At 43.9% G+C, this 23,879-nt stretch overlaps 2 protein-coding genes across 8 annotated transcripts in view; one reads left to right on the top strand and one right to left on the bottom strand.

Moving 5' to 3' along the window:
• The window catches only part of CHRM2 (cholinergic receptor muscarinic 2), a 418,009-nt gene that overhangs the window by 26,985 nt on the left and 367,145 nt on the right, over positions 1-23,879 (bottom strand). The window lies entirely within an intron of this gene.
• Positions 1-23,879, top strand: part of DGKI (diacylglycerol kinase iota) — a 247,578-nt gene that overhangs the window by 186,799 nt on the left and 36,900 nt on the right. For 5 of the 7 annotated variants that reach the window (XM_083461921.1, XM_083461923.1, XM_083461920.1 and 2 more), the window contains 6 exons: positions 3,350-3,429; positions 4,114-4,158; positions 13,305-13,374; positions 15,043-15,083; positions 18,519-18,646; positions 21,038-21,163. In XM_083461921.1, the coding sequence (XP_083318047.1) occupies positions 3,350-3,429; positions 4,114-4,158; positions 13,305-13,374; positions 15,043-15,083; positions 18,519-18,646; positions 21,038-21,163 (490 nt within the window). The remainder of the gene's footprint in view (positions 1-3,349; positions 3,430-4,113; positions 4,159-13,304; positions 13,375-15,042; positions 15,084-18,518; positions 18,647-21,037; positions 21,164-23,879) is intronic. The other 2 variants (XM_083461924.1, XM_083461922.1) reach the window with 1 other exon arrangement.

Genomic DNA, 23,879 nt, shown 5'->3' with positions numbered 1-23,879 from the left:
GTGCTCAGAATTAAGTAGCCCCTGTCAACAGCACTTGGCCAAAAATGGAATGACTGCTTTGTTTCGGCGTAATATTTCAGCAGGCGAAATGGAGCTCTTGCTTCTGATAAAAACACACTCATTTCCCCCGTGCTGAAAAGTTTAATAGAATAAAATAGCATGAGAATTTATGAACCAGCTCTCTCTTAGCCCACTTACAGGAACAGCAGTGATGTACTGGTTATTGTTGTAAAAAGATAGAAACCTAGCAGCTAATGAGGAAGCATCAAAACGAGATCCCAGCAAGCCCTTAAATCATAGTTCTCCAAATACTTCTTTTTTATGGCATGATAAGCTAACCAATAATAGTATGCAAGCAGACTTTACTCTGTCAAAGAAGCAAAGTTTGACAGCCATGTCCATTTCACATCTTATCAGTGCCTTGATGTTACTTTTGAAAACTTCTGACATTTGCACTAAGAACAGGGATGAAGAGAACCTTTTTCAAACTGGGGTCTGTATTCCCTAATTTCAAGGGTCTTGTGCCATTGGTGGGCAGGGCAATGGATGTGACACTGATGCTCACCTTTGTACAGTCCAGCCACGCAAAAGTAAGTGGCTTCTACAGTTAGCATCTCTTCATTCAGACATGCAAGAAGCATTGTTATAGTTCAAGTGGACGTTCTAGCCAGGCAAAAGAGCTGGATGATAATGATCACCTGGAGGATAATGCATGAAATGAGTTATTGCATTTCATGGTCTTTGTGGATACACTGCTTATATTTTAATATTTTCTTCTGTAAATGTGTGTATAGATACTTGGCAAATGAGGATTTTCCTTAATGCTTCTGATGAAGTGGGCTGTAGTCCATGAAATCTTATGCCACTGCAGTTGTTTGTTAATTTTGCTTAAAAAAACCCCTCCCAATATTTATGTACCTGCAGTTGAGTTCCTGCCCAGTTAATGGAAGAGAAGTGGGAGGCACAAGGAGGGCTTGGTCACTTAATTTGATAGTGTCAGTAGTGGCTAGTGTCTGCAGATCTAACTTGATAGGCATCTTCTGAAAGGTCTCTCTGGAGCATCTCACCCATGGACTGCATTTAACACACCTTGATGCCAGTGGTCTATTACTAGGGTATTTCCCCCCTTTCACATGAATAGGACAAAGTACTTCCACATTAGGAGGGCTGCACAGATTAATGTTGAGAAGAGTATCCTTGTTGCTTAAAGTAGCATTGTGCAACACTTGATTTATTGGGGGAAAGGTAGGGGGCTTTTAATGAAATACAGAAGCTTCATACACTGTTTCCTTCTCATTTTCTTCAAATCATTCCTTTTCCCATTCAACTGCCTTCCAAATATTATAGCTATGGGGTACAAGAGAAGGGGGCCAGGTCCCACCTGCCTTGTATTCTGAGCACTGGCACAGGAGCTAAATTAAAGCTCCCATGAGATGTATGGAAAGGTAAACAGAGTGAAAATACATGGGGGAAAATCTTAGCCTGCTGTTGCTTCTTATGCTTTTAAAAGCTCTGCATTAAACAAAGTGCCAACTGCAGACTATTCATTAATTTCCAGCATGGCAGAAATGAATGTCAGAAACAGTCCTTTAATTCTTAAGCCATTGCAGCCAGCTTAGAGCTCATAATATGATCAACCACAAGCAGTTTGTGATGAGTTCGATAGAAGAAAACTAAATTGTTTAATGATGCATCAATATGTAATCTAGAAGGTTTTTCATCTGTTTGACGAATTTAAAGCTCTCCCATGTATTTGAAATGCACTGAGTATGTATTTTTGAAATAGAGTTGTTGTTATTCAGTTTCTGTGCACTACAAAAATATAGTGCCAATGATGCCTGGGTTAGTTTATTCTTTAACTGTTTCAGCACTGTTGTCAATACTGCTGGGTAGAGAGGTCCATGCTCATACACACTCTTGCAAAGGTGGAAGGATTAGCAGGATTAGGGCAAAGAGCATAATTCACTAAGAAATTCTACTGCACACTGAATGGGAGCTATGCAAGAACCACTGTGGTTCTACACTAGGGATGGACAACTGCAGCCCTCCAGATATTATTGAACTCCAGTTCCCATCAGCCACAGCCTGCAGGACCAATAGTGAGCGGTGATGGGACTTGTAGTCCAGCAACATCTGCAGGGTCACAGGTTCCCTGCTCCTACACAGCTCTGATTCAGTTCAGTGGGGATTGAACAGGAGAACCTCCTGGTGGATTGTGTCCAAAGCTCCTAGAAGACCAGGACACATGCAATTTCTTTTCTGTGATTTTTGCTTTTATACAAATGGGGATAAATGGCCAGATGTTAATGAAAACCAGTGTTTCCATAGTGTTTTGAATTGCTTTACTGGATTTGCTCACAAATTTATTGACAGCTGCACGAGTTATTATAGCTAGGAAGTGGAAGGGGCAAGGTGAATATAAAATGGAAGAGTGGTATAAAGAGGTGCGGGGTATTAGCTATTAATGATAAATTAACAGTTACAGATAGGTGCTACTGGAAGGAATTTTTTTATTTTGATTAATTAACACACGCTATTAGGGTAAGATGGGGAATACGCAGGAGAAATGATTTTGAGGAGATATGGAGGGTGTTTGTAGAATTTCTACTGTTAAAATGGAAAGAGGTCAAAACATTGCAAGAGGTGTTGAAATTTTGAGAGCCTCGATAATTAAAATGGAATGGTCTCAGGGGTGGGGTGCACATTTTATTCTTATTTATTTATTATTATTACTTTATCAAAATAAAAAATATTTTTTAAAAAAGAATAAATAAATTGCTTTACTTTGATTCCCCATGCTCTTTACCTTACTAAAATTCATGAAAGCCTGCTCCAATGAACAATGGTGTATGTAGCATGAAAATTTCTACTTTCTCTCTCTGTGGGAATAATGTGTAATATAGTAATGTCACTTTATGTTGTCGTGAACAGCCTTGACTAGATTTTCTGAATGAATCCTGATTTTTTATTATTAACTATGCTGAGGTGACCACAGTTGAGATACATCTGTTTTAAAGTATGACTGCAATCCAGTAGATGTTTCCTTGGAGTAAAACCCATTGGCTTTCTAGGTTGGTGTGCACCAGGCACACCGTAGGCGGCAAACCTATAACCCTCCAGGTGTTGTTGGACTCCAACTCAGTAAGCATGATCAATTTTCAGGGATGATGGGAGTTGTAGTCCGCCAATATCTGGAGGACCACAGGTCAAACGAGCCTTGTTGTATAGGATTGTGCTTCTAAAAAGATTGCACAGTACTGTGATTTCTTTGTTTTGCAATGTGCTGTAGTTATTATTATTATTATTATTATTATTATTATTATTATTATTATTATTATTATTCCTGTAGCTATTCCTCTGGGAATGATAGTTGTCAGAGGAGACTGTGATTTGGAGACCTGTCGCATGTATGTGGATCGCCTAGAGGAGGTAAGTTGCTGCAAATCACATACATGTACACAGGTATTCAGGGCCGGATTTAGGTTTGATGAGGCCCTAAGCTACTGAAGGTAATGGGGCCCTTTATATGTCCAGCTGTCCTTTGTCAACAACAAATTGTCGCTGTTTTTTGTTGCTGAATATATGCTATATGGTAATTTATGGACCTCATGGGTATCTAAAGCCATTTGCACATAACAAAATATGTACTGTATTTTATCAAAGTAATTGTTGAACTGAAATTCAATTAAGCAGAAGTATATTTATTGTGAAATACAATTAAGAAGAAGTATATTAATAGTGAAATAATTATTAAGCTCTAACTTAAAATGATTTTTTATTCAAAAAAACCTTAGTAATGCAAACACATTGGCATTTGGCAATAACAAAAGTTCCTTTAGAAACACAATTTACAAACACTCATAATCTAGTCTCTAGAAACTTGCTATAACATGAAATAATAATAGGTGTAAATATATGATGCAAACTACGATGAATTATAAATAGCAGAATGTAGGCACCTTATATATACTTACATCATAGGAGCCTACACAACATTTTAATAAATGAAGAAGTTTGTATATGGCAACAAGTTAGCAAGGATGTTTGGAAAACTATGGAGGCTGAGGCTGGTTTGGGACTAACCATTCATTGTTTTGATCTTTCTCCCTCTAGGATTTACAATCTGTAAGTTCAACAACACAGAGAGTCCACTACCAGGTACAACATAAATGGTTCCCAGTCTTTTTAAAAGTCTCTATCGTCCTTGTCTCTAAGTTTTCCAGCTAGCTTCGCCATTTCAGCGTAGTCCATCAGTTTTTCTTGCCATTCTTCTTTAGTTGGTATCTTGTCTTCTTTCCATTTTTGGGCTAGTAATATCCTAGCTGCTGTTGTGGCATACATGAATAGTCCTCTATATTTCCCTGGCAAGTCTTGACCTATAATTCCTAGCAAAAGAGGACATGACTCTTGAGAGAGGGCAAAGCCACATTCGCTTCCTTTTTATATAATATTTTCAGTTCATGCAAAGATCACCTGCAGCAGTTTCTGTTTGCATTTACAATCTGTTTTTGAAGGTTCATCCTCCAGCGTGCATTTTAAATATAATCTCGTCTGATTCATGGAGTTGCATTTTTAATCTTGTTTCACCTTAAGGAATATTCTCTTGTTATCACCCTCATGCACTTTCCACATCATTTTCCCCAGCGTGCTTGTGCACACGCTAAAATGAAGAGTTTAATAAAGTATAGCACCAGCAAGGGGACCTACCTTATAAAGAGAGAGAGAGGTGTTCTACATTTTTGAATTTTCTCATGTAGAATAAGGGCTCATGCCATCAAGATCAGTCGGGATGGTCTCAGGCCAGTCTTTGCTGCTCTGGAGAGCCAGTGTGGTGTAGTGGTTAAGAGCGGTAGTCACGTAATCTGGGGAACCGGGTTCGAGTCTCCGCTCCTCCACATGCAGCTGCTGGGTGACCTTGGGCCAGTCACACTTCTGTGAAGTCTCTCGGCCCCACTCACCTCACAGAGTGTTTGTTATGGGGGAGGAAGGGAAAGGAGAATGTTAGCCGCTTTGAGACTCCTGAAGGGGAGTGAAAGGCGGGATATCAAATCCAAACTCTTCTTCTCTTCTTCTTCTTCTCTTTCCAAAGCGTGAAAAATCAATAAAAGGTGAAGTTAGTAATGGATCATTTCTTTCAGAGTGTTTCGTTTCCAAAAAATAGATACATTAAATATTTGCATGGAATAGGTATTATCGTTACCATCACCACCATCATGATTTAAGATATTACCTGCTGTTCACAAGCAAGCCCCAGTGTGAATTACTACAGTTTAAGAACAAAACAGTGAAAACTGTTCTTCCAAGGACCGTCAGTAACACAAGGAAACTGCTTTATTTTTTTACTGAGTGTCCCTTCATAAAAAAGTAATAATAATAATAATAATAATAATAATAATAATAATAATTTTTATTTATATCCCGCCCTCCCCAGCCGAAGCCGGGCTCAGGGCGGCTAACAACAATAAAACAGTACAAAAGTACAGCATAAACAACACTCTAAAATCATTCATTATAAAATTAATTAATTCAAGCCACTGGCAACCATTGGGCCAGAGCTCCGCGAAGATTGCCGAGGGAGGGAGTCAGGCTGTGCCCTGGCCAAAGGCCTGGTGGAACAGCTCTGTCTTGCAGGCCCTGTGGAAAGATGTCAAGTCCCGCAGGGCCCTGGTCTCTTGTGACAGTGTTCCACCAGATCGGAGCCACAGCCGAAAAAGCCCTGGCTCTAGTTGAGGCCAACCTAACTTCTCTGTGGCCTGGGACCTTCAAGATGTTTTTATTTGAAGACCGTAAGTTTCTCTGTGGGGCATACCAGGAGAGGCGGTCCCGTAGGTATGAGGGTCCTAGGCTGTATAGGGCTTTAAAGGTTAAAACCACCACCTTAAACCTGATCCTGTACTCCACCGGGAGCCAGTGCAGCTGGTACAGCACCGGGTGAATGTGATCTCGCAGCGAAGACCTCGTAAGGAGTCTCGCTGCAGCATTCTGCACCCGCTGGAGTTTCTGGGTCAGTCTCAAGGGCAGCCCCACGTAGAGCGAGTTACAATAATCCAGTCTGGAGGTGACCGTCGCGTGGATCACAGTGGCTAGGTCAGGGCGAGAGAGGTAAGGAGCAAACTGCTTAGTTTGGCGGAGATGAAAAAATGCCGCCTTTGTTATAGCTGCAATCTGCGCCTCCATGGAGAGGGAGGTATCAAAGATTACACCCAAACTCTTAACGGACGGTGCTGGCACTAATTGCACCCCCGCAAGAGATGGGAGTTGCCCCCCCAATCCCATATCGCCCCGTCCTAGCCACAGGACCTCTGTCTTCGAAGGATTTAGCTTCAACCGGCTCCCACGTAACCATCCAGCCACAGCTTCCAAACATCTGGTCAGTGTGTCTGGGGCCGAGTCAGGATGGCAACCCATCAACAGATAGAGTTGGGTGTCATCGGCATACTGATGGCAACCCACCCCAAAACTCCGAACAAGCTGGGCGAGGGGGCGCATAAAGTTGTTGAAAAGCATCGGGGAGAGTATCACACCCAGAGGTACTCCATACACCAAGGAGTGGCGCGATGACAATTCCCCCCCAAGCGCCACCCTCTGTCCCCGACCAGAGAGAAACAGTATAATATATACTGTAGTATTTAATTATTATTACCGTATTTTTCGCCCTATAAGACGCACTTTTCCCCCTCCAAAAAGAAAGGGGAAATGTGGGTGCGTCTTATGGGGTGAATGCAGGCTTTCACTGAAGCCTGGAGAGCGAGAGGGGTTGGTGCGCACCGACCCCTCTCGCTCTCCAGGCTTCAGGAGAGCCCCAGCGCCAGCCCCACAAGGTCGGGGGACAGAGGGAGGCGGAACGCCGCCATCCCGCTGTCTCCCGAAGTGGTTTGGAGGCTGACGGCGGGGAGAAGAGCACTTCTCCCCGCTGCCTGCCCCACCACTCCGGGGACAGCAGGGAGACGCGCTGCATCTCCCTGCTGTCCCCGGACTTGATCGCAAGGCGGGCGGGGGGGAGAAGAGCGCTTCTCCCCGCTGCCTGCCCCACAAGCGCCTGGGGGGGAAATAAAATTTTTTTTCTTTATTTTCCCCCAAAAAACGTGATGCGTCTTATGGGCCGGTGCGTCCTATGGGGCGAAAAATACGGTATGTATTTGTTTATACCCCTCCCCCCTTTTCCCTTAAGGGATTCAAGGAAACTTGAAGAAAGAAAGAAGAATCACTAAAAACTTGGGGGGGGGAACCGTTAAAAAAACTAAACATTAATAAAATTAAAATTATATACATAGATAATATCTGTTTAAAACATACATATAATTACAATAACAACTGTAGTACTTATATGACCCCCATCTGCCATGAGAAGTGAATATCAGGACAAAGGTTCCAGACTCGTGTTTCCCCTAACATCATAGATTTTCATGGTGCATAAAAGTTTTTAATGGGGGAATATTCAACATTATGACCCTCCACCAGCAACCTGAAATTCTACAGTCCAGAAATGGGTTTATAATCTCAACTCTTATCTGTCAGGACTATACTTCTGTTGCAACTAACCTGGAGCCTTGACACTCTTCCTTGCAGCTAGTATTTCATAGGTGAGGGTCATCGTCTTTGACTGTTTGCCACTGAAATGGTTCCAGTCTCTTTTTAATCCACATTGTGGAGAGGGATAATGTAAAATATGAACTGGAGGGGGACAGGACAATGCTTGAAATGAGATTTCTTCCAGGACCTGCACATTTCGGAACAAATCCTTCCTTGAGGGGCTTTTGAACAGCAATTCTCATCAACAGCAAGGGAATTATTGTTGGATTCACTGCAGAGTTCTTTGCTTTTGATGAGGACTGCTGTTAAGAAGTGCTACAGAGGAAAGGCCCTGTTCTGAAATGTGTTGGGCTTGGAAAAAATCTTGTTTCAAGCATATGGAGTTGCTTCCTCTCCTCTTCCCTGTTTTTGGTGCTTTCCAAGTTTTGTGGTTGGTAAAATATGAACTGCCATATTGCCTTCCCTCTGGTGATGGATGTCTCCACCTGTACCAATCAGATTGGCTTGGACAGAAGTCAAGCTTTTCCCCCCACCTGCAAAGTGCTTCTCAGTGTAGTGCTTTGAAAAGGGCTTCTGAAGACCCCTGGCAGCAAAGAAGGTCACCTGACATCATTGTGATGTCAGGTGATAAGTAAGTGGCTCTCCCCACCTGTCAAATGTGGCCCACAAAGGGTTGAGAAAATCATGATTTGGCCTCCCAGGCAGATCCAGTTCTCCACCCCTGATGTATATCAATGAATCCCCCACCCAGTTCCGCAAGTAAGCCTCTTCGAATCCTCTAGTGCACCATCAGTACTTGATTATTACTCATTTTGAATGGACTCCTAGATTCTCTTCAATTTCCCAGGGAGTTATTTATGTATTCTCTGAGCATCTCTGTGAGCTCTCAACCCAAAGCAGCATTGTCTTGTTATCAACCTGTTATGAATTATAGAGAGAAAGGCGGACAGTACCTGCGCTAGAGCCTTTTAGTTAATAGAACTATCTTTCTGCCTCACTAATAAGGTGTCTGGGGCACTTTTAGATCTCATAAACAAAGTACATTTCATTCCTGGGGCTCCCTGGAGTTTGGAATGGGGAGAGTCAGCAGATAGCATCACCATGAACCCAGCTGCAAATGAGAAACTTGCCTCCAGATGCTGATTTGTGATCCCTTCCTTTTTCTGTGTGTAGCTTGCTGCAGTATGTTTAATACATAGACACCCACCCTCATGTAAGTGAGAGCTCCACCTCCCTCTGGTTCAGCTGCTGTGTTTGGGTTGCCTTCTACAAAGTTACAGGGAGAGAGTCAATAGATTCTGTCTCCGAGTGGATGACTGCCAAAAGCGAAGGCTGCATTGGCTGTGCAGCTGCGCCCAGGAATCTCCCCTCCTCTCTTCTTGTCAAACTATCTTCATCTGAGTTATCAAAGTCAGTGTTTCTCATACATTCCTCATTCTCTGCATCTTTTACCTAAAGCAGTGTCTGCACTCAAGTTAATTAGTAGATCAGCCGAGCAACAACTGCACTCTTCTCTGCAGCAGAGCCAGCAGGTCTAGGTGTGAGGCTGGCACCACTGCGCCAGCAATCAATGCAGTTTTTTGGGGTGCCCCAAAAATGTGGCTAGGGATGGAGAGGTGCTGTGTCCCAGAATCCTGCAAGAGATTCCAAAGGATGCCTCTCAGATTAAAGTGCAGCCATAGCTGAACCTTTCTGTCTGCAATGTGGGATGCATCGAATATTGCAGGGTCTATCCTGTGGTTTATTTCCACCACTTTCAGTTGTACAATGTACCCTGGAGCTTCCTCCTTTCTGTCCTTTGGTGCCCATCACATCACAATTTTTAGGATTAACTGAGAATTCCTGTGCTGCAAGAACAATTAGTGCTTGGGTCCACAGCAAAATGCTGTCAGATGGAGGTTTGCTGCTCAGTGCCCCAGCCAGCGAAAAATTCTGTCTTCCGGAAGAATCTGTCCTGTCCCACCTGCAGTTTTCTTCCCCGCCCCTCTCCACACTTTCAGTGTGCTGAGGCAGCTGAGCATGCTCAGTCCTTATTGGACCATTTTATTTTTGGGGATGGCAGGGGTTGCCCCCTTAACACCCCCCCAAACTTGGTACTTCTGCAAACTGCATAGATGTGCATGCTGCTATCATCCTCCTCTTTTACACTGGACATGGTTTAGCTATAATCCTGTTGACACTCACCAAGTGAGGTTGGTGGTTAAATCAATTAATTAAGGTATTACAAATTCACCATAATTCCCCAGGGCTTGCTGTTTTCCATAGAAAGTAAACTCTCTGAAACTCGCACTCAGAGCAGGGTTCATGCCTAAACATAGGAAGGAGAAGCCATGCTTTGGTTGATTCTGGTGTGTGAAGTGGATGGAGGATTTATGTGATAGAAATAGTTTTTGCAAAAGCAGCACAAGTCAGGCTTTGCTTCTGGGTTTGCCATATCTTTGAATCTCTTGGGAGCTTGTATGAGAAGGGTGTCGGGAGCATCATTTACTTCTCCATCCTGCCTAACGAAGGAGGGAAGTGGATGATAGATAGACGACTTAAAACAAGCCCGGAGGCAGCAGCTAATAAAACGAATCTTACAGCTTCTCATGGGACCAACGTAAAGGCCATTAACCACCAGCAGAAATCTCATGCCAAGCTAATGAGCATCAGCCTGGTCGTGAGAAATTAGAGATGGAGTCTTTCAATGAATTAAACCCTAATTGTTGTAACAGTATGGTTTTAGAAATTGCCCAGGCAGAGAGGGCTGGCTTCTTGCACACCAAGAATGCATGAGCCAAGAACAGTTGTTTTTTTGGAGTCGACCACAATCCAGATGGTATTTACAGTTCAGTTGCATATTTTTGGCCATGGTGCTAAGAGCCTCTAGCAGGCTGCAATGTTTAAACAACAACAACATGGGACAGGCTAGTGCTCCACATTTGTTTACTTTCCTCGGTGCACATTTTAGAGGCTGCATTTTAAAACTAAACACCCATTTAACATAACTCAGAAGATTTGACCAATGACATCAATGGCTAGCCATGATGCTGTATAATTGCTCCACTGCTGAAGGCTGTATGCCTCTTAACATCAGTTTCTGTGGAGCACAAATGTGGGAGAGTGCTGTTGTGCTTGTTTCTGGCTACCAAGCTTCCCACAGGGATCTAGTTGACCACAGGGAGAAGAGGACACAGGGCTGGATGAGCCTTTGGTCTGCTCCTCTAGGTATGTTCTTATGACACTGCCAATACATTATTGCCCCGGTTACTGACTGCTCAGCTTATATGCAATTATTCTCATATCGATTCACAATAGCCCGATATACTCCATCACAAAGTTCAAAAATACCCATAGGAGTGATTCTCACTACTGAAAATTGGCCTGGCTGTGTGGCAAGCTCCAGGTATCGTACAATTGGCTGAGCAACCATCCGTCACGGCATGGCATGTCCAGATAGATTTTCAATCTGCAATGAAAGTGTGTGGGTGTAATCGTCATTGCAGCCTAAAAACCAATTGGGGAAAATAATAATCTGACAAATGCATGGCTGTTTGGCTCACTCATTGATTTTATTGTCCAGCCGGGGGCAATTTTTCAGTCATGTGAATCTACCCCGAGGAGTTCATTCATGCATGCATGTCCCTCAGCGGCTCACACCTGAATGTGTGAGGTGATTCCTTTGGAAAGTGTTGCTTAGGAGATTCCATGGAAGCACTTTCTCTGGGAAACTGATTGGTGCTGAGACTGGTTCAGTATTAGCTACACAGATTGGCACCAGCTCTCCAGAGTTTCAGACAGGAGCCCCTCATTTCCTACCTGGAAATGCGAGGGGTTTAACCTGGCACATTTTGCAAGCAAAGTATGTGCTTTTCCCATGAGCCTTTCCCTTTCTGTACTGTTTCCCACATGCAAGTGTCCCTAGTGGCTGTTGCCATTATCACCTGGCAGACAGGCACGTGGGAGCTCACTTTCCATATACAATCCTGATTAAGCATTTAAATTCACAATAAAGCAATATTTGCAAAAGTTTAATACAGTGGTACCTCGGGTTAAATACTTAATTCGTTCCTGGCGTCCGTTCTTAACCTGAAACTGTTCTTAACCTGAAGCACCACTTTAGCTAATGGGGCCTCCCACTGCTGCTGTGCCACCAGAGCAGGATTTCTGTTCTCATCCTGAAGCAAAGTTCTTAACCCGAGGTACTATTTCTGGGTTAGCGGAGGCTGTAACCTGAAGCGTATGTAACCTGAAGTGTCTGTAATCCGAGGTACCACTGTATTGTAGCTGTTGCTGGACCATACCTTAGGCAGCACCCAGAGCATGGGTAGGCAAACTAAGGCCCAGGGGCCAGATCCAGCCCAATCGCCTTCTAAATCTGGCCCACAGACGGTCCAGGAATCAGCATGTTTTTACATGAGTAGAATGTGTCCTTTTATTTAAAATGGATTATTTGTGGAGCATAGGAATTCGTTCACCCCCCCAAAAAAATAATAATCCGGCCCCCCACAAGGTCTAAGGGACAGTGGACTGGCTGAAAAAGTTTGCTGACCCCGCCCACTGCTTCCCCATCACCAGAACCCTGTGTTTACTTGAAGTAAAGCCATTTTTCACATGCAATCCTAAGCATGTTTATTTGAAAGCTAACTCTGCAACAGGACTTTGTAGGAAACATGTTGTCAGACAAAGCAATCCCTCCAGCTATCACCTTGAAAATAACTTTTAGGTTAAATGCAGTTAATAACCATATCTGCACCAACATTTCAGTGGCAGGATTTATGATAAAATAAAACTGCTATTGCAGCATCCCCACAAGATAACTGATATCTGCGATACGCTATATTACTCAGTGTTAAATGTGATGGATAAGTGTCTTAAGTGTGTTTTCCTCACCTTTGCACCAGGCCTAGCAAACTCAGTCCAATCCATCCTGTGAGTCAAGACTCGCTCCCATTAACCTTCTAACTCAGAAGGAGGAAGAAATTCTTATTGCCCGACGTTGATATATTTCATATTATTTGCAACTATGCGAATGGTGCAGTGTTACGGAAATATATTAAGACTCGGAAAAACTGTTCTTTGCCCAAGGGGACACACTTCTCTGCATTAAATAAATAAGTGGGAGGGGAGTTGACAAGGTAGCTAATTCTGGGGATTTGACTGTAACAATCATGGAGCGGTGGTGGTGGTGGTAGGGAGCAAATTGCCTTTCAGATCTAGTACTGTATTTAATTAACTAATTGCCTGAACATGTTTATGGTGCCATCTCTCTCCCTTGCTTCGAGTCCCCCCTTCTGTGTGACCTGTGAATTATCTTCTGAATCCTTTAAGCACACGTAGTGGCATTTGTCCACAACCCCCAATCCCCTCCACACTGGGAGCCAGCGTGGTGTAGTGGTTAAGAGCGGTAGACTCGTAATCTGGTGAACCGGGTTCGTGTCTCTGCTCCTCCACATGCAGCTGCTGGGTGACCTTGGGCTAGTCACACTTCCTTGAAGTCTCTCAGCCCCACTCACCTCACAGAGTGTTTGTTGTGGGGGAGGAAGGGAAAGGAGAATGTCAGCTGCTTTGAGACTCCTTCGGGTAGTGATAAAGCGGGATATCAAATCCAAACTCTTCTTTTCCTATCACCATTGCCTCCACAATGTCTGTCTTTGTCTCTGAGCTTCTTGGGGCCTTTCTGTTTTACCTATAAGTTGTCCTTTGCAGTGATGGCCAAATATGAAGAACAACTCCTCCTCCTCCTCCTTATTTCTTAATTTTTTCCTCCCTCCTCCTCTTGTTCTATCCAGGACCAGGAAACCTCTTTCCCAAGAGCATTGTCGGTTCAGAGGCTTTCTCCTAGATGGTGCTTCCTAGATGGTAAGTGCAGAAGATGGTTTCATTCATCCTTGCATCAAAGAGGACGTAGGCTGTTTATACACTAAACCTTTAAAGCACATTCCGAACACATTCTTTCTCTCAAAAGAAATCTGGACACTGTAGTTTACCCCTCACAGAGTTACAATTTCCAGCAAGCCTTAACAAACTACAGTGCCCAGAATTATTTTAGGAAATGAATGTGCTTTACTGGTCTCGTGTATACACGGTCTGAGGAATCTACTTAGACACTCACACTGAAGAGTTTTGCCAAGGGTAACTGTAGTGGCGGACCTTGGTGTCTCAAATTTCTGTGGCACTCTGTGTGGCGCCAAAATCCAGTGCCCCCTGCCTCTTGTCTCCCATTCCGTTCAGCCCAGCCACTGAGATCCAGTGCTGAGGGCCTTCGGGTGGTTCCCTCACTGCGAGAAGTGAAGCTACAGAGAACCAGGCAAAGGGCCTTCTCGGTAGTGGCACCTGCTCTGTGGAACGCCCTCCCGTCAAGGAAATTAACAACTATCTGACTTTTAGAAGACATCTGAAGGCAGCCCTGTTTAGGGAAGTTTTTAATATTTGATGTTTTATCAATTATTTATTTATTATTATTATTCTGTTGGGAGCCGCCCAGAGTAGCTGGGGAAACCCAGCCAGATGGGCGGGGTATGTATGTATATATGTAAGTCTGTATGAATGAATGAATGAATGAATGAATGAATGAATGAATAAATACATACATACATACATACATACATACATACATACAGCAATAGTGGTAGATCCTACTCCAGCTCCCCAGAAGCTCTGAACCCAGTGCGACCACACTGGTCACAGTCCCCTAGAGCAGCCTCTGATAATTGAAGCTTTTCTAGCTGTCCTTAAAATGAATCTTGAATCTATTGTCTGTTAAATCAATACATGTGTGTATTCCATTAACATCCACCATCAAGGCAATCAGTTGTTGTTGACGATGTGTGTAATGTTAATTATGGAGAGTATGGCTGGTGTCCTGTAGCACCTGCTATCTGAGATGTCACTTGGTAATACATTTCTCCCCTGCTACCCCAGAAGAGACAAGGAGGAGCCCCTGGGGAAATCCTGCCATTTTGGAAATATGTTATTATCAAACAAGAGTATTGCAGCGCTATTTTCTTGCCTTATTTGTCTACTTATTTATTTCCCATGCTGGTCTTTCAAAGTTTGAAAATAAAATGCATAACTGAAATGCAGGTGCATTCTACACATGATTGCTAATATGCCAGCTGTCCATCAAATGTCTTAAATCACACGCACAAACAACACATGGTCACATGTTACAGGGTAATCCTTTTCATGCTTATTATAGGCTGTATGATTATATAACAGACAAATGCTGCAAGATCAAACACCCCAGGGTCTCAGTGAGCTTTACGTGCACATGTACTTTGCCAGCACTTTATACTGTAAGCCTGTAAGAAGGGTGTTGCATAAATTTAATAAATAAAATAAATGAATAGCATGGTTGAAGCATGAAAATAGAATTGTTGGGTGGTGGGTTGTTGTTGTTTTGGTATGTAAGAGTTTTTACTGCTGAGATTCTTGCTGAACTTTTAGAAGAAGAAGAAATAGCAAGCTTTAAGAACATTTTCCCTCCAGACCTTTTCTTTAATGTAGTTATTTCCTTCTTATTTCTAGCAACTTCGGCCGATCGCTTTTACCGCATCGACAGATCTCAGGTACACCACAGCATCTTTTCTTCCTTTCATTCCCCTTAAAGCAATCCTTGCCACCGTAGTGCTCTGATTGTATTTTGTACTCCCACCAGTCCCAGCCAGCCCAGTCAAAAACATCCGGAGTCTGAAACATCTGGAAGGCACTAGGTTGGCAAAGGAACTGCTTTAAAAGATTATGTCAGATGGTAAAGGTAAAGGTCCCCTGACCATTAGGTCCAGTCGTGACCGACTCTGGGGTTGTGGTGCTCATCTCACTTTATTGGCCGAGGGAGCCGGTGTACAGCTTCCGGGTCATGTGGCCAGCAGGACTAAGCCGCTTCTGGTGAACCAGAGCAGCACACAGAAACGCCGTTTACCTTCCCGCTGGAGCGGTACCTATTTATCTACCTGCACTTTGACGTACTTTCAAACTGCTAGGTTGGCAGGAGCAGGGACTGAGCAATGGGAGCTCACCCCATCGTGGGGATTCGAACAGCCGACCTTCTGATCGGCAAGTCCTAGGCTCTGTGGTTTAACCCACAGCGCCACCTGCGTCCCCTATGTCAGATGGTACAGGATTGGATTTACCATTATACTCCAGATAACAGGACAATAACCAAATAGCAAAATCTTGTTATATCTAATTGTTTATCAGTTGCAGAATTGGGGCAGATGATCAAGTGTCCATCTATAGGATACGATTGCTCTGTGATGTTCAATGACCTCAGAAGGAGATGGACTCTCCTACCCTGGAAGTTTTTAATCAGAGGTTGGATGGCCATCTGTCAGGGACACTTCAGCTGTGATTCCTTCACTTCAGGGGTTGGACTAGATGAACCGTGGGGTCTCTTTCAACTCTACAATTCTATGATTCTAAGCAATGCTGAATTAAAATTCTAGGATGTGCTGCACATTTTTTTGCAACCCAGGACTCCAAATCTCAGAGAAAACTTGAGCCCGTGGTTTAAATGTTGGAACCTCAAATTCAAAAATATCGGACACTCTTGCATTCAGTAGAGTATGAATTAAATAAAACACCCTGTGTGAACTGGCAGGAGACAGCCAAAGTCAAAAGAACATTCAGAGGCAAAAAGGATCTGCTCTGTCTTCCTGGCTCAAACCCAGTTTGATGTCTAATAGCACAACTTTCGTCTCCTTTCTTGCTTATCTTTCTGTGCTCGGGACAGCTGCATTTTAAAAAGTAAATCTCCGCGTTTATCTCCTTTTGCTGTTTACAGTCTGCCTGAAATCCTAATCCACTGCATGGGAGATAAGATAACTCTGGAAATTATGATAATGTTACAAGCCAGTACAAAATACATCTCCTTGCTTTAAAAGCACATCAAACTAATGGTACCGACATTTGTCAGAAATGTAGCACTTTGTGTGCGTGTTGAGCACTTACTGGAAGTTTCGCAAACAGTAGTAGTAATTCTGTTTGGGCTTCCTTTTTTAAAAAAACAAAACAACATTTAATGGCTGTGTAGCTGCAACAAACTAACTAAAGGTGTGTTTGATGCTTTCTGGGACTATAAGCAGAGCCCTGTTGCATCAGACCAATGGTCCATTCATTCCAGCATACCATCTACTGTATATATTTCTGCTGCAGTCCTATAGAACGTGTGGAGCTCAATGTGATGTGTGTATAAAGGTAAAGGGACCCTTGACTGTTAAGTCCAGTCACGAACGACTCTGTGGTTGTGGCGCTCATCTAGGTTTACTGGCTGAGTGAACCTACGTTTGTTCACAGACAGTTTTTCTGGGTCATGTGGCGAAACCAGAGCAGCGCACAGAAACGCCGTTTACCTTCCTGCCGGCACGATACCTATTTATCTACTTGCACTTTTTGGTGTGCTTTCGAACTGCTAGGTTGGCAGGAGCTGGGACTGAGCAATGAGAGCTCACCCCGTTGCGGTGATTTGAACCGCCGACCTTCCGATCGGCAAGCCCAAGAGGCTCAGTGGTTTAGCCCACAGTGCCACCCGTGTCCGCGATGTGTGTATATTTGGGAATAAATCCCATTGAATTCAACAGAACCTATTCCCCAATCAGTGTGCATAGCCCTAGCAGGCAATGCTTTAGCCTTTTTTTCATCCCCATAACAATATTTTATGGTTGCCTGCCTCATTTTATAGGTGGGAATTGAAACTGGGAGAAGGAGCAAATGGGGCACTGCCCCACTAACCTCAGCCTCTGCTCAGCCAGACTCAACCAGCCTGTCTTCTTACTTACATGCAATCCTGGCAGTAGCACTGCCAATCATCTTCCTCCTCCTTAGTCACAGTGTGAACATCCAGGGAGTAGGATGGAGACAAAACTAGAATTAGTTGGCTCTGCCTGACATTAGTGCTGGCTTCACTTGATTTTGGTCTCCCTGCTTTCTGCCCAGCCAGTCCCAATGGGCAGCTGCCCCGCTGAGATGGTGACTTATAGCCACCCAGTGAGTCTAACACTATGTACCAATGGCCCAGTTCCAACCCACTCTCCACTGTTTGCAAGAGTCATGGAATCATAGAACTGTAGAGGGTTGGGAGGGACCCCAAGAGTCATTCAGGAATCTCAGCTAAAGCATTTATGACAGGTGACCATCCAACCTCTGCTGAAAAACCTCCAAGGAAGGAGAGGCCACAACCTCCCCAGGGAGACTATTCCACTGTCAAACAGCTCTTACTGTCAGAAAGTTTTTTTCCTGATGCTTCGTTGGAATCTCCTTTCTTGTAACTTGAAGCCATTGGTTCAAGTCTTTCAATAAAAGTGGTGGTCAGTTGAAATCTCTGTGCATATTGACTCCTCCTTAAGGCCAGCCATTCACCATGCACAAGATCCAGGGGTGGCTTTTGTTGTTTGTTTTTGCATTATATGGTGTGTTGGGAAATAAAAGACATTTCTGGTGCTGTCCCCTTAATGGACTTCTTTGTGTGGTGTTTGGACACACATGCTTGGTTATCTAAGGACATAAGAAGAGCCTGCTGGATCAGGCCAGTGACCCATCAGGTCCAACATCCTGTTTTCACAGCATCCAGTCAGATGCCTGTGGGAAACCTTTATATAGCACCCAACCACAAGAGCATTCTCTCCTTCCTGCAATTTCCAGCAACTTCCATCCAAAAGCATTACTGCCCCTGATCATGATGGCAGAGTGTAGCCAACATAGCTGATCAATAGGACTTTTCCTCCATTAATTTGTCTAATCCTGTTTTAAAGTATCGGTGGCCATCACTGTCTCCTGTGGGAGCGAGTGCCGTCGTTTAATTATGCATTGCATGAATAAGTTTTCTTCTGTATTTTCTATCTACAAGGAAAGCTTTTGTATGGGAAGGATTTTCAGTTCCTTTCCATGCAATGGCCATGACCTGCTAATCATGGTGAACACTTTCTTTATGTCTAGAAATTGAGTTCCATTGAGTTCATTGTGCACAAACTATGGATTAATCATTCACTCTCATGCTGTTGCTGCAGGAACATTTGCACTTCGTGACTGAAATTTCGCAGGACGAGATTTTTATTCTGGACCCAGAAATGGTGGCAACGCAGCCTGCAGAGACGCCGCCAGGAATGCCTGATCTGGTAGTGGAGCAGGCCTCTGGGTAAATTTCTTCTTTCCCCCCAGCATGAAGTGGGATCTGGAAGTCTCTGTACATATCTTTCCTTTGTATAATGGGAGCTGCTCCAGAGGACAGTTTCATGCATTCACCATTATGAAGAGTACAAAAAGGGAGAAAGTGTTCATTCAGGCTAAATTTCAAACCAGAGATGTGTGACTAATGCTTGCTCCTTTGAGAGATGCAAGGACTCGGCCTACATGGGAATTAGGCATCCTGCTTGCTTCAGGTTACCCAGATACCAGTTATTGGTCCTGATGGTTTTAACTGCCAGTGACTTCTGAATTTTTGCTCCTCTGACTTAGACTAAATAAAGGAACATTAGTTTTATGCAATTTTATGCAAACTGCTTCAAAGAATTTAGAACCTGTTTGATTGGTGCTACTTTCCTAAAGGCATCCTGGGAATTTATTTGTTTATTTTGCTTAGAGGTTTCTTCACCAAAAATGGTCACAGTTCAGAAAAAAAGAAGGTACAATGAAACATCTGTCTTATCTATTTTAAACTGAAGATTGTTGTGCATTGTAAGAAATGCCTTTTAGATTTTCATAACAAATCTTAATTGCATTTCATCAGTGTTGTGTCTGAAATAGTCCATGAGTGGCAACCCAGATGGCAGGAGTATCAGGAGTTCAGCTGAAGAGCCCTCTTGCAACCTTATAAGATTGGCAGGTGAAAATAATGGTTAAGGAAACATGCAAGAGTATGAGAAGAGTTGTGAATAATCAACTCTGCAGAGAAGCAAGGCATGGAATGATCATCTTCTGGGAATAGTAATATGGATGAATCAGTCAGTTTCAGTTTGCCCCCACACCTGCAAAGGAGCCTCAGAGACAGTACTGGAATTAGAGTTATATTTATTCGAAATAGAACAAGTTGGAGAAGCAGCAAACCAACTTCAACCCAATTAACCCAGCTTCAACTAAATTCAAGAAGTACAGGCAGGTGAGGGTTTAACTCATTCTGGTAGGGAAGCATCTCTCAAGCCTTCCTAGGCACATGTTCCAGCCTCAGACAGGAGCTCTCCAGCAAAGGATGTGGAGCAGTAAACAAACACCTTCCTTGCCAGGGTGCTGAGCAATCATCTAAGGTGCGCATGCCAGGCCTCGAGGATGCCTCCATGTCACCCCAAACACAAAGTACTGGCAGATCTCCGAAGGGTGTCCTCTACCCAATAACGCCTCATTTCCCTCATTATCTCTTCACCCATTCTTTCCTTCCCTGTCCATGCTTCATGCTGCAACAAGGACCATCCACACCACTGCAGGAATGCTGAATGAACTGAACAATGTGAAGCAGGCAAAAGGCAGGCGGGTTCCTAGGCCAATCAGGCTACACACACACACACACACACACACACACACACACACACACACACCCCAAAATAAAATACCGTTCCTTCAACGGATGATTTGCTAATGCCCACATTGCACACAGGAAAAGAGGAAGCTTGCAAACCAGTAAAGAGGAAGAATTGGCTTATTAAACCCTCACTTTGCTGTCTTAGCATGTGATCCCCTCATCCTCTCCCTTTGGAAGTGACAAGCTCCTGAGCTGTCTTCTGGAGCAAGGAAGGGGTGGGGAAAAATATGCACCCACTTTAGAGGTGGGAGTGAAATTTTATCAGCCTCTCATTTAGCCCGTCTTCTGTTTGCCCCATGTCTGCTGCAGTTTGCAATTGCTGCTTGATTGTAAAACAAAACAAAACAAAACAAAACAAAACAAAACAAAACAAAACAAAACAAACTTAAAAGCAGTTCATTAAAAAGTCAGCATGTAAATTTTTCCCAATATACCAGGGCTGGCTTGCAACTTCACCTGTTAGAAAAAAATCCCTAATTTATGTATTTTTTGCATTCAGTTTACTGATTTGTGTGCACTAATACATTGGTACCTCTGGTTGCGAATGGGATCCGTTCTGGAGCCCCGTTTGCAATCTGAGCAGAATGCAACCCACGTCTGTGCGTGTGCGGGTCGCAATTCGCCACTTCTGCACATGCGTGCGATGTCATTTTGAGCATCTGCGCATGCGCGAGTGACGAAACCCTTTCTCGTACTTCCGGGTCTCCACGGGACGCAACCTGAAAATGCTCAACCTGAAGCAAACACAATACGAGGCATGACTTTACACCTCCACCCCCAATGCATTGTTTGTGGCATGAGCACAGAACTTTAACATTTGGAGAAGCACGAATTTAGCCGTGTTTCAGTTAGCGTGTGGGTTCCTGAAGTGCTAATTAAGTAGGTTCACATTTGAAAAGGTGAACCGAGCAGCACTACCCCACCCCCACCCCCGCTCCCCACCCCACCCAAAAATAAAGCAAAAACTCCCATCTGAGAATAATGGTGTTTTCCATTTGGAAATCTTTTTCTCAGAATATCAGATCGGTGGAATCCTGCTGTTCGAAAGCGCATGCTGAGCGACAGCGGCCTGGGGAAGATGTCCCCTCACTACGAGGTACCTGTGAAACAAAAGGAGGCCAGCAAGACGCACATGCCGCAGTAAGAGCCCTCTGCATTTCTCTGCTTGACGCGGCATTGCAACCACCACCAAAGGCAATTTTACCTGCTCTTTTACAATGCGTTTTCGATACACTGTTCTGATGTGCTCTGCATTCTCTGCTTTCTCTCAATCTGCCTCATACATTTTCATCTTTTTTGTTTCTTTTAAATCTATGTTGTGCACCCTTGATTCAAACTAAGCCAGGGCATATCTGAACCGCAAAGTCTAGGGAATGTTGCAACATTTGAACGAGGAAGAAGAGAATGTACGAAGCTGCTTTATATATTGAGTCAGACCATTGGTGTATGTATGGCATGTTAGGTGAAGGGCAGTACCTCTGGTGGGGGACATGTACCCCTTTGATCCCCACCCTACACTCAGATCTCACCTGTGACAGCAGCCACATCCCAGGAAACAGTTTGACTGGGTGGCTAAACCAGGCAAGGGTAGCCGATGGGTCTTCAACCCTCAGTGAGTTAGGGACTTTGCGGAAGAGACCAATAATGGGTTCAATGGTTAGGAAGGCTGTTTCTGCACATTCTGCAGAGGGAAATGAGGGGCAGATGGGGCTCATCAATCTGGGAAGGTATCCCACCCAGGAGAAGGAAAACTTGGATGTTAAACCTCCACTGCTTTGCGGCTATACTCAATTGGGATAAAGGCTTCGGGAACAAACCCTTAGGAATAACCTCTATCTGCTGTCTTGTGGGACACCTTTGGGAGAATGCTTATACTCATGCAGTTGTACCTTGGTTTTCAAACAGCTTAGTTCATGAACAACTTGGAACTCGGAAGTAGCTGTTTCAGTTTGCAAACTTTGCCTCGGACGCTGAGCGTCCGGCGTGGCTTCCGATTGGCTGCAGGATGCTTCTGCAGCCAATTGGAAGCCGCACCTTGGTTTCTGAATGGTTTGGAAGTCGAACAGACTTCCGGAATGCACTCTGTTTAAAAACTAAGAGTACCACCGTACATAACTATATGCATGCGCGCGTGCGCATACACACACACTTGTCACAAGAAGCATTTTAGGTCTGCTTGAATTGGCCATGTCAAATCTTTATGGTGCTCTCAGTGTATCTTGGAAATTTATTTTCGAAACACTCACCAGGCTGTCCTGACCTTTCTTGGCTCACGTGGGCAAAGCACATCACAACTCCAAGACCCTGGGCTGGGGGCCTCTGGAATGCCTGAGCTATAAATCTAAACAGCAACACTTTCAAATTCTAGCTGGCCATAAATGAAGCTTCTCTGAAGGGAAGACAAAAGGGGGGGGGGAGAGAAAGAGAATCCATTCCCTGACCCTTAGCAGCATTCCAGAGCAACTTGAATACAGTGGTACCTCGGGTTACATACGCTTCAGGTTGCATACGCTTCAGGTTACAGACTCCGCTATCCCAGAAATATTACCTTGGGTTAAGAACTTTGCTTCAGGATGAGAACAGAAATCATGTGGCGGTGGTGGGGCAGCAGTGGGAGGCCCCATTAGCTAAAGTGGTGCTTTAAGGTTAAGAACAGTTTCAGGTTAAGAACGGACCTCCGGAACGAATTAAGTACTTAACCTGAGGTGCCACTGTAATTGTAGGCTCATCCATGACAGTTTTTGTAACGGACAAGAAAGACAGGAGTGCACTCTGTGAAGAACAGCTAGTGATGGTTCTTAAGATTGTACATTAATCTAGAGTCCCAAATTTACTTGCATTTTCACCCCTTTTTTGGCCCATGTACATTCTTGCCCTCCTGGTTCAGAATTATAACATGGAGGCAGAAGAAGGAAGCACATAGAATGAAAGCAATTGCACCACACTCTCTTTCCTTCTGTTTGTCTTGCATCACAATTTCTGCACAATTTTTACCTTTAGCACAATTTCATTTCCACCCCACCTTTCCTTCGGGGAGCTCAGATTGGCATCCGCGTTCACCTCTCTGCATTGTGCTTCTTGTACACCATGTAGAGATGATTGCATTTCGGCAGGATGCAAACTGTTTAAATAGCTTATAAATAAAATAAATCTGCAGAACACCCCTTTGAAGTTGTCTAGGTTGAGAAGACCATGAGGATTTTAACTCTGACCCTAGGCTGACTGTCTAGAATCTGACCATGGCTCCAGACTACCTCTTCAGCAGCTGATTTTTAAATTTATTGCTTTATTTGGCAAATTTTAGAATGACCTGCTGGTTTATTCACATATACAAGAAAAAAATGTTCCCTCTCTCCTATGTGGTCAGACTTCAGACTTTGTTTTGTGAAGGCCACGTTTACATGATGCATGTCTTGATCTTGAGACACATGGGAGTTTTTCTAATTTATATCTGGTGTACAATTTATACATTTTTTTTCCAAACTGATTGCTGAAATTGACTTGATTTTTAAAAATAGAAGGTATTCAAGACTTTTGGCTCCTGATTTAAGCATCCTTTCTTATCCTCTTGATAGTGATGTAGAACTGTGGTAAATGAGGACTGAAATATGTGAGGACTGGGGCAGGATTCTCACGCATTTGTTCCCTCAGCATCTCCTGCATCTGCCACCAGGGGCAGGGGCTCTGACAGGTGTCAGCAGTAGCCTGGCCAGGAAGTCCTGGCCTGTGAAGGACTTAACATATGACTGCCAAAGTTGGCTACCATTGAGAAGACAGGAGGCAGTGTAGTAATTAGAGGGTTGGACCAGGACCTGGGAGACCAGAGTTCAAATCTCCACTGGGTGACCTTGAGTCA

Source organism: Podarcis liolepis (assembly GCF_965112155.1).
Source record: "Podarcis liolepis genome assembly, chromosome: 10".
Classification (NCBI taxonomy): domain Eukaryota; kingdom Metazoa; phylum Chordata; class Lepidosauria; order Squamata; family Lacertidae; genus Podarcis; species Podarcis liolepis.
Note: the sequence above shows the minus strand (reverse complement) of the source record. Positions and strands in the feature narration are given on the sequence as shown.